Source organism: Marmota flaviventris, chromosome 4 (assembly GCF_047511675.1).
Source record: "Marmota flaviventris isolate mMarFla1 chromosome 4, mMarFla1.hap1, whole genome shotgun sequence".
Taxonomy (NCBI): domain Eukaryota; kingdom Metazoa; phylum Chordata; class Mammalia; order Rodentia; family Sciuridae; genus Marmota; species Marmota flaviventris.
The window spans coordinates 13,952,849-13,964,577 of NC_092501.1; the positions used below are offsets into that span (position 1 = coordinate 13,952,849).

At 34.7% G+C, this 11,729-nt stretch overlaps 1 protein-coding gene across 1 annotated transcript in view; it reads right to left on the minus strand.

The window, feature by feature from the left end:
* Ccdc172 (coiled-coil domain containing 172) overlaps window positions 1-11,304 on the minus strand; it is a 49,466-nt gene extending 38,162 nt beyond the window's left edge. Inside the window, exons 1-2 of the mRNA XM_027929878.2 lie at window positions 11,226-11,304; window positions 10,930-11,015 (exon numbers count right to left, since the gene is read on the minus strand). Of these exons, the coding sequence (XP_027785679.1) occupies window positions 10,930-11,015; window positions 11,226-11,304 (165 nt within the window). The remainder of the gene's footprint in view (window positions 1-10,929; window positions 11,016-11,225) is intronic.
* Between the last annotated feature and the right edge of the window lie 425 nt (window positions 11,305-11,729).

An 11,729-nucleotide genomic window follows, 5' to 3' on the forward strand; every position in this document is an offset into this window, starting at 1 on the left:
CATGAAATATTCTTTGGATTTTCTTATAAGCATGAAAATAAAGTTGAGAAAAAGACATCCAATAAATGCTATATATAATATTTTTCACTTCATTTAGAAATGTAGTCCTTTCAGCTCACTTATTATGAAGGGAGGCTTCTACTTCTCAGAGGCCAGGTCTCCCCATAAAATAATGGTAATCATAAATATGACCATTAATCAAAGAATTCATGTTTAGAATATATGAGCCAAATGGCCCATAAGCACATGAAAAGATGTTCAATAGCAGTGTCATTAGGGACCTGGAAATACAATCCACAATAAGATATCACTTCACACCCACTAAGATATCTTTAAAAAAAAAACAGAAAATAAGTGTTGTTAAGGATGCAGAGACTCTGGAACCCTCATATACTGCTGATGAGAATGAAAAATAATGGAGCAACTTTGGAAACAGTCTGGCATTTTCTAAACAACATTAACTTGGGTTACCATTTGACCTAGCAATACAATGTATGTTCAGACAAACACTTAAACATAAGTGTTCACAGCAGCTAAAAACACTGTTCATAGTAGCTAAAGAGTGAGAATAACCCAAATGTTCAATTGATGAACTGATACACAGAATGTGGTTTACATATACAGTAAAATAGTTTCAACCATAAGAAGGAATAAGATATCGATAATATGCTACAACATAAATAACTTTGAAAATATGCTAAGTGAAATAAGTCAGTTACTAAAGATCACATACATTATAATTCTATTTATATGACATGCCCAGAGATAAAAAAAATGTATTAATTTTTGAATGTTGGGACAGGGACATAGAAGAGTAACTGTTAATAAATAGAGGGTTTCTTTTGTGATAAAGACAATGTTTTAGAATTATGTAGTAATTTTTAGTCTGCTTTGTAGCTTCTCAAATGTATTTTTATTTTGTAAAGTGACCTAGCAGCTGTGTCCCCACCCAGAGCTTAAGAAAAAAAAACACATTATATGTAGCTTAAGTGCCCTGTATACCCTTCCCTGATTACAGTTATCTTCCACCACTAAGAGAGATAATCACTATCTTGATGGGCTATTTATCATCCCCATGCATGTCATTAGACTTTTACTATATTTATATGTCCCTTACAAGATATGTTTTTGCTTGCATATTTTTAAATGATACCAAACTTATGCAACTTCTATAGGTTTTTTAAAATAATATTATGTTTTAGAGATTTATTAATTATTTTAAAGTCATCATTAAGTGACTTTTTTACAATGACATCTAGTACTTGGAACCCTGAGGTCATACTCCTGGGAATAATAAATAAGTCCATTAAATGTCTCTGCCTCCCCTTTTACCCATTTAATCAAGTGATTTTTCCAAGCATTTGAAACTACCATTAATTGAGTTATTGTTCAAAATAAAAGAATTTAAAGTGCATTTTATAATTTGAAAGGCTTTTTAAAGACTTGAGCATAACTCCTTCAGTGAGGGGAAAATGTACAGGGGGAAATCTTGCATTATATTCTGTCATGTCATAAATCATACCAAGAGTAAATGATAAAACATAATCAATAATTAACCTGAAATACTTCAACCGACCACAGGCACTCTCTACACAACCACTCTGACTTTAATGATGAAAACTTGCTTGCAGACACCATGGTGGCCTCCCTGACATGCATTCCTCCTTTCCTTGGTAACTAGTTAATCCAGAAACCTGCACCATTCCAACAGTCCAGTGGATTTGGAAAACCATAGTTACTGGTTCACAGGGTAGTCACAAGTCATAATTTGTGAAAAATGAGATGGGAAAGACAAGTTACCTGTTGAGGGTCTGAGGAAGAAACTTTCTTGCTTTTCAAAGAAAGCTTCTGGAAACAACATTCTCTCTCTGGTTTTGAACAAAAAAGGCATGTGACCTTAGGAGTTGGCAGTAAATTATTTCACAAGGGCACATTATTCTACTTTAGTAATAAAATTCCTGTTTTGCTCAGTGCGATAATATACTCAGTTAAAAAATACATTCCCAGAATCCACTGCCAATGTAGATTATATAGCAAAATCCTAATTTTTGAGACACAGGCCTTAAGTCCCTGGGGAGGAATTCCCTTCCCCTAAAACAATATAAGGCTGTTTGAGGAGAAGCTTTTTATTTTAGTCCTTCTTCTTTTTCCAGCTGGAATTCAGATATGATGCCTAGCACTAGAACAGTACTTGTGACTCTAAGGAAGAAAGTCACATGCTACGGATGGTCAAAAAAAAAAATGCTAGGGTCTTTTAGGATTTCTTTGAGCAGCTTTAATGGCCCTGGATTGCACACCTTCAGACTCCCCATTATATGAGAAAAAAATTAACCCTTATTTTGTAAAGCCACCATGCCAGATTTCTGTCAAAAGCAACCTGATGCATTTACAACTTACAAAACTGTCAAATCAAAAGTTAGATCTTCAATTACATAAATCAATTCATTTCCCTAGATTATTTAAGCCATTTTGAACTGAATTTTTGTTACTTGCAACCAAGATAATCCTAAGCTGAAAAGAGCCTCCTTTCAAAGAAGTGCTTTCTGTGACTTTTAGTCCTCCCACAGAAAGGACAATATATTCATCCCAACCTAATTGATCTTTAGTGATGAGTAGTCATATTACAGGGAAATCTTTCCAAAAGAATAGTATTCTCTTGCTTACATAAGGGTACTCAACTGGTAAAGCAAAGCAACAATGAAATGGCACATTTCTATTAATAACTTCTTTAAACACACATGACACAGAAAATTTGACACAATGAAGTAAAGGACAACTTTGAGTGAACCATGCCTTCAGTTTCCTGTCACTGAGTCTTCAAACTTCTCTTCATCTACTTTCTTCTTTTTTTAAAAATATTTTTGTAGTTGTTGAGAGACCTTTATTTTTTATTCATTCATGCACAGTGCTAAGAATCAAACCCAGTGCCTCACACATGCCAGGCAAGTGCTCTACTGCTGAGCCCAGCCTCAGCCTCCACTTCATCTATTTTCATCTTTCCTTCTTTCCTCCTTTTACACTACAGTATAATGGGTTAAGGCAAGTTCACAGGGTAGTCAACCAGTACAAATTCAAACCTTGGATCTATTACTTACCACTTATGTGACCTCAAACAAGTAACTTAATTTCTCTGAGTTTTAAATTTTCTTAATGCCAACTGCACAGGGTTTTCTTATAAAAATTGAGATAATCTTTAAACTGCTTAGGATAAGCTCTGGTCCATAGTAAAAATTTAGTTATTTAGTTTTAGTTTTTAAAACACAAAAGACATCCCCCCTCTTGTCTAAGGCCAATTCTTACCTTGTACTCTGGATCCCATTCTCCTTTTACCACCCTACGTACTTTCAATGTTTTAAAGTCAAGTGGCTTAAAGGAATTCAGTAAAGGAGACTTAAAGATTATAAGCAATAAAGTATGACTATTCCCCAAATTTTCTTGGTCATGTTGAATTAGACCAGAAACAGTGCAAATGCTAGGAAGAAAGTCATAAGGTCAACACTCTGGTGCAGACACCAACTTCCTTAATAAGACTCCTAATGCTCAAGAAATAAAACCCAGAGTCAATAAGTGAGATGGCCTCAAATTAAAAGGCTTCTGTACAGCAAAGGAAACAATTAAGAGTATGAAGAGAAAGCCTAAAGAATGGGAGAATATCTCTACCTGCAACTCTTCCATTAGGGGATTAATATCCAGAATATGTTAAAAAATTCAAAAAATTTAACACCAAAAAAATCAATAAATGGGCAAATGATCTAAACAGACATTTTCAAGTGAAGAAATACAATTGGCCAACAAATGTATGAAAAAATGTTAACATCCTTAGCAATCAGAGCAAGGAAAACCAAAACTATACTGAGAGTTCATCTCACTCCAATTAGAATGGCAATCATCAAGAACACAAGTAACAATAATTGCAGACAAGGATATGGGGGAAAAGGTACACTCATGCATTGTTGGTAGTAGTGAAAATTAGTACAACCACTTTGGAAAGTAATATGGAGATCCTCAAAAAACTAGAAATAGAACCACCATATGATGCACCTATCCCACTCCTTGGTATTTATCCCTCCAAACTAAAATCAGCACACTACAGTCACAAATGCAAACCAATGTTTATGGTGGTGCAAATTCACAACAACCAAATTATGGAACCAGCCTAGGTGTCCATCAATAATAAACAAATGGATGGAGAAAATGTGGTACACATACACATGGAGTTTTATTCAGCCATAAAGAAGCATGAAATTATGCCATTTTCTGGTAAATGGATGAAACGGAGAACATGATGCTAAGTAAACTAATCCAGACTCAGAACGTCAAAGGTTCACATGCAGAAGCTACAGAGAAATAAGGAATAATAAAAAAAGGAATCTCATGAAAATAAAAGGAAAAAGTGGAGTAATCGATGTTGATAGAGAGGGAGGCAGGAGGATGACAAAAGGGAGAAACTAGGGAATGAAACTGACCGAATTATGCTATGTGCATGTATGAGTATATTACAATGAATTCCAATTTTACCTGTAACATAATGTACCAAATAAAAATGTAATAAATAAATAGAAGGAAGACCAGTAGAATAGAAAAGGGGATTGAGGGAAGGGAGGAGGAAATGAAGGAGAGGACTCTATGTTTTCCAAATGAATTTCATGATTGCTTTTTCTATTTCTATAAGGAAAGGTGTTGGGATTTTAACTGGAATTGCACTGAATCTGTTTAGCACTTTTGGTAGTATGGCCATTTTATTTTGACAATATAAATTTTGCCTATCTAAGAGCATGGGAGATCTTTCTATCTTCTAAGGTCTTGTTCAATTATTTTCTGAAGTTTTCATTGTAGAGGTCTTTCACCTCTTTTGTTGATCCCCAAGTTTTTTTGTTTGTTTATTTTTCTTTTTGAGACTACTGTGAATAGGGTGGTTTTCCTAATTTCTCTTTCAGAGGATTCACCACTGATGTACAGAAATGTATTAATTTATGGGTATTGATTTTATATCCTGCTACTTTGCTGAATTCATTTATTAATTCTAGAAGTTTTCTGGTAAAGTTTTTTTTGGATCCTCAAAGTATAGAATCAGGTCTCAGCAAATACTGATTAGTTTGAGTTCTTCCTTTCCTATTTGTATCACTTTAATTTCTTTCATCTGTCTAATTGCTCTGGCTAGAGTTTCAAGATTATATTGAAAGAGGCATCGCTGTCTTGTTCCAGTTTTTAGAGAGAATGCTTCCAATTTTTCTCCATTTAAAATGATGTTGGCCTTGGGTTTACCATAGCATGAGGCATCGCAATACCAGACCTTAAACTATATTACAACACTATAGTAACAAAAACAGCATGGTACTGGCTCCCAAATAGACATGTAGACAAATGGTACAGAATAGAAAACACAGAGACAAAGCCACATAAATACAGTTATTGCATACTAGACAAAGGTGCCCAAAACATACATTGGAGAAAAGATAGCCTCATCAACAAATGATCCTGGGAAAACTAGAAATCCATATGCAGCAAAATGAAACTAAACCCCTATCTCTCATCATGCATAAAACTCAACTCAAAGTGGATCAAGGACCTAGGAATTAGACCAGAAACCCTGTGCCTAATAGAGGAAAAGTAGGCCCAAATCTTCATCATGTCATATTAGACCCCGACTTCCTTAACAAGACTCCTAAAGCACAGGAAATAAAATCAAGAATTGATAAATGGGATGGATTCAAACTAAAAAGCCTCTTCTCAGTCAAAGAAACAAACAATGAGGTGAAGAGAGAGCCTACATTTTAGGAGCAAATTTTTGCCCTAGACATGTCAGATAGAGCACTAATCTCAAGGATATATAAAGAACTCAAAAAGCTAACACCAAAAAAACAAACAACCCAATCAACAAATGGGCTAAGGAGCTGCACAGACACTGCTCAGAAGAAGATATATAATCAATCAACAAATATATGAAAAAATGTTCACCGCCTCTAATAATTAGAGAAATGCAAATTAAAACTACTTTAAGATTTCATCTCCTGTCAGAATGGCAGTTATCAAGAAGAACACAAACAACAATATGTGTTGGCGAGAATGTGAAGAAAATGGAACACCCACACTGCTGGTGGGAATGCAAATTGGTGCGGCCAATCTGGAAAGCAGTATGGATATTCCTTAGAAAACTTGGAATGGAACCACCTTTTGACCCAGATATCCCACTCCTCGGTCTATACCAAAGGACTTAAAAACAGCATACTACAGGGACACAGCCACATCAGTGTTTATAACAGCTCAATTTTATAATAGCTAAATTGTAGAATCAGCCTAGATGCTCTTCAATAGATGAATGGATAATGAAACTGTTGTATATATACACAATGGAATATTACTCAGCATTAAAAGAGAATAAAATTATGGCATTTGCAGGTAAATGGATAAAGTTAGAGAATATCATACTAAGCAAAGTAAGTCAATCCCAAAAAAAACATCTCCATAATGGGGAGGGGGGGCATGGGAAAAATGAACAAACTTTGATTGGGCAAAGGGGAGAGTGGGGTGGTGAGGAGGTATGGGAGCAGGAAAGATGGTGGAATGAGATGGACATTATTACCCTAGGTATATATATGACTGCGCATATGGTACAATGCTACATTGTGTATAATTAAAAAATGAAAAGCTGTGCTGCAATTGTGTACAATGAATCAAAATGCATTTTACTGTTGCATATAACTAATTAAAATAAATAAATGAATTTTTAAAAAAAGGAGGAGGGGAGGAAAAGGTAAAGTACTGAGGATTGAAATGGAGCAAATTATATTACATACATTTATGAATATATCAAAATGAACTTCACTATTATGTATAACTATAACACACTAATAAAAACATTAAAAAATTTATTGGTCACAATTCATGGAAATATAGGAATGTATTAAATTTTGAAAAACAGAATTTCCATTTTATTTTCAAAAGTCAAGATTAAATAACTCATGTCATTTAAAAAAGTTGTTAATTAGAGGGGAAAAACAATGCCCTTCTTTCATTCATATTTTTAAGAAAAAAAAATTTTTTTGCAGCACTGAGGATTGAACTCAGGAGTGCTCTACCACCACCACTACATCCAAATCCTTTTTCACTTTTTGAGAAAGTGTCTAAGTCATCCAAGCTGGTCTCAACCTTGCCATCCTCCTGCCTCAACCTTCCAACTAGCTGGGATTACATGCATGAGCAACTGCACGTGACCTTTAAGAAACTTTTATTCAATAATAAAATTAAATTTAGGCAGGATGTAAATTGTTCTTCAATAAAACAAATTTAGAAAGGAAAAAAACACTTTAATTATAAGACTCCATTTCAATATTATAAATGATGGTAATTTGAGATTTTGTTCTTTCCCTAATTAGGTAACAGAGTACTAAAGGATATGACTTTGCCTGCTGTTCTGGAAGGCTCCTACTTTAACCAATTAAAAAAAAGAAATGTGCACATTTTGAAGTAAAGAAGTAAACAAAATCACCTTAAGTTTCTTCTTTATTTCAATATAATTTCTCTTTAAAATTCATAAAACATTTTATTATTGCTATACTTATGCAATAAGTTAAAACTGAAAGAATAAACAAATTATTCATAAAATAGCCTCAGATTTTCCTCCATTTACTCCTGCTTAAGGGATTATGGTATTATCTGAGGTTTCATATAATTTGTTTACAAAAATAAAATGCCCAAATTATATGGCTTTTTTTTAAAATAGAAGAAACTCTTTTTCGATGCTTGTAAAAAAAAAAAAAAAACTACAATTGTTCTCTGAGTCCTTAATTTTGGTTTGCTCTAGTATTAATTCTATAAAACCTTTCCTTGACTATTGGAAGCTTTGGGCATATTGGTAAGCATTAATGTAAATCCAAGGCATGTTCTCATCTTTCTGTTTTCATATTACCAAACCTAACCAGGCATACTGTAGCTGTCCAATTCACAAAGTAATCATACTATATAATCTGAGACTTTCACAACCATATATTTTAAAGGACTCATCGAGCCCTGAAAGGCAAATGCTATCATTCAAGTTCTAATTACATGCTACCTGAGTTTTACAGAACAGAAAAAAATGAATACTGTACATCTTAAATACATTTTTTGACCATAAGCAACCTCCAAAATAAATGCCCAAATATCTTCTGAATGTATAACTGTACAATAGCTCAAGCACTGCCTTATCCAAATTATGTTCTTTATGTTGCTTCCACTTGACAAATGGGTCAATAAATGCCAAGTCAAATATTCAAATAAATGTTTTCATTGTTATTGGCAGGCATATAATTAACTCTGAGAATAAAAGAAACAAGAAATCAATTTATGATTACTTCTTTAGTTCTTCCATTAGTCATTTATATTATAATTGTAGTTCCACTTTTAAAATCTTTATATGCACACACATACCATCATGACAATAATTATAAATCAAATTATTTCAATTACAAATTAGTGTTGTATGAACTGTGACCCTTATATGTTAATTTTATTAGTTAGATTCAATTGTATTATTATCCATGTATATGAGCTAATTAAAAAGCAATGCACATTTATGAGCCTATATTAATTAGTAATTTTGGCAAATGTTTCTAAACAATGCTAGAGATGTGCTCTGTCTTCTCTCTAATACAAACAATTGACTCAACATTTTCTTCAAATATATATATATATGAACAATTTACATTTCCATTTTTGGTGGAAACAGGTACCTAACAAAGAAAATATTACAAAGAGTAAATTTTTTTTACAAAGAAAATGTTACAAAAACAAACCTTTTATTTTAAAAAAAAATGTTATCTGTCAGGTCAATATCTTTGCCAATCTAGGAAAAATGCATTTTATACAAAAACTTACATAGGTGACCTTTTAAAAATATTGTCTCCAATGCAAAGCTTCAGATGTATTATTATATGACATGAAGAAAAAAATTTTTTAGATGAACTAAAAAAATCTGTTTTAATAAAATATGTTGTCATTACTGAACTGTTACTTTTATTACAGTAGTTTGTTTTTAAACTATATACCATGAATAAGACATTTAACCTTTTGACTTCCTTGCCTTTAAAAGAGGGATAATGATGGTGCCTCATCAAGGGACTCTAGTTAAGATTAAAGGTGTTAATACAGGTGAAGTATCTAGAACAGTGCCCACCTATACATGCACTATTAACTATGCATGACCTAGTTATATATACTTTGCCTATTATTTATATTAGCTTCTGGTTACTTAGAAGTTGTATCTTAATTCTTTTTCAAGGAAAAGAAAACTAGCATAATAACACTGTTTATGCTTTGCTCATCACATCAGCTTTTAGTACTGTTAGTAACAGCTAATTTATCTATTCATAGGCAAAATAGGAGGTAGGATGTCACCAAATAATAGTTCTGAATTTTTAAGTTAGAGGTGGTCTCTCATAATGGGGTGGGGTAGAGGGAAGGAGAAATGGTGGTCAACAGTACTTAGTTACAATTAGGAGAAATAAGTCCTGGCATTCTATTGCAAAGAAGGGTGATTATAGATAACTGTGTATAGTGTATTTCAAAAGATAATGTACAGAGTATCTTTTCTATAGATGATTTTTTAATCTTTTTACTACAAACAAATGATAATATTTGAGGAATAGACATGCTTATCCTGATTTGAGCATTACAAAATGTATACCTGTATAGAAACATCACAAGGTAACTATAAATAGATATAATTGTTGTCAGTTAAACAAAAACACAGCACTTTCCCTATTATCTACCACACAACTGGTATTCACTAATTCATTAAACACACTAATGTATACTATATGCTAGGCAATGGACATAAGAAAAAACATGGAAAAAATTCTAAATCTATTTCTCACAAAATAATGGGGGATACAAACAAAAGCATGTATTGTTATTTAATAGAATTTTACCATATTGTCCAGGGAGGGCTTTATAGGCGATGTTTGAGCAGGATATGGAAAGAAAAGCTGAAGCTCACCAAGTGGAGAAGGTTCTAGGATCATATTATCCAGAAAGAAAACTGAAAATTCCTCACAATATAAGTTAGACTAGACATATGTAAAGCAAACACTTGCTCAGATGTCCCATTGCACAGTTTGTTTAGTTCATCATTAGGTGTTGAATAAATATTTTTGAATTAGTATCTTCTTCGACCCATAGAGAGGCTTCATTGTAACATACTTAAATGACATTTTCAGCTTCCTAACAATCTATTCCCATCTGCCAAATCAGACTTCAGAAAGATCCTCTCAAAACCATTTTTATCACCTCTCCCTGATTATGAACTTGTTAAGAGTTTCCTCCTATTCCCAGATAGCAGTCCTCTACTTTTTACTAGATTTCTCTCCCAATAGGACTCAGGCAGACTCAAGAGATGTTTTCTCTACTTCTTTTGTCTGCCTCTCCAAAACTTTATCCACTCTTCAAAATCCTTCAAGGAACCATTGGACTCTCACTCCAATTTAAAATAACAGAACTTTACAAATGCTGCAGCAAAAAGAGAAATGCTAGCAGTGTACTTTTGGATGAAAGACATGCCCCCAAAGAACTGAAAAACAAAAGAAGACTCGTGAAAATTATGCTCAATCCATTAGATGGACATAGCACACTTCAATTATTTATTATTCCAAATTTATATACTAAACTGACTACTTATTCTTCCAAAGATACCGTGCCCCTTTAAAACCTTAATCATCCCATGAAGTGAAAGATGAATTCTTCATTACTTAAACTGGTTTCTTTTGGGCAAGCTCATATTAGAACCAAAGGTTATCACCAGATTCAGAACTTTAAATATTACTGGATGACAGCAAACTGACACAGAAAGTCGAGAGATTCCTAGTTGAAGGACAAGTTTGTTAGATAGTGAAATATCCCTGCCCCCAATCCAGCTTTATCAAGTGATAATTAGCATGCTGTCCACGTCAATACCTTAGATTCCAATTTGATTTTCTCTTCATTCATCTCCTCCGTTGCTTTCTTAATTTTTTCACGACATCTGGTTATTTCTGACCTTACTGCAATAGAAATGAAATCTTTAGACTCATCAATCTTTCTTAAGTCCCCATTCCAGGAGCATTTGGTAGGCCCCTTTCCAGCTGTCTTTCCCTCGAGGAGAAGGACAGATTCCCCTAAGGGCCCTGGTCACTACCATAGGCTTTTTACGTTCTCCAAGCTCCCAGTTGGAGAAGACAAAAAGCTCTGAGCAAAGGGCAAAAACACCCGACCTTCTCGCATCACCCGACGACTCTCCTCAGCCTGATGCTCGCTGAAGATGATGTGCTGAAACAGGGACTCCAGGCTCATCTCGGGCCTGGGCTCCCGCGAATCCTTCTCTGGCTGCTGAATATTTTATAACCGAGTCTGAGGATCCTGGAAAGACAATAAGGACGGCTTCTTCTAGCCGGTTTCCAGCTGGACCTGCCTCCAACTCGCGTCCCTGCCCTCGCCAAGCCGCAGCCCCACGCGGGCCACAGTCTAGGCCCAGAGGAGGGAGCCGCCCACGGGCCTCCGTTTCCCCGCTGGCAGTTTGCATGTCCAGCTTCCCGTCCCCCACCCCGCGCTCTCAAGCAAGTCTCAAGCGCATCTGGGCAGCAGCCCTTCCTGTGGCCAGTCTTTTCCTCCCAGGGCCCTCATTTCTTTGGTACTAGACCTTCAAAGTTCTCAGACTCTTGGCAAAATGGCACCTGCCAACATTGCTAGGGCGGGAAACCTTCGGGTGGGCTGTGTCC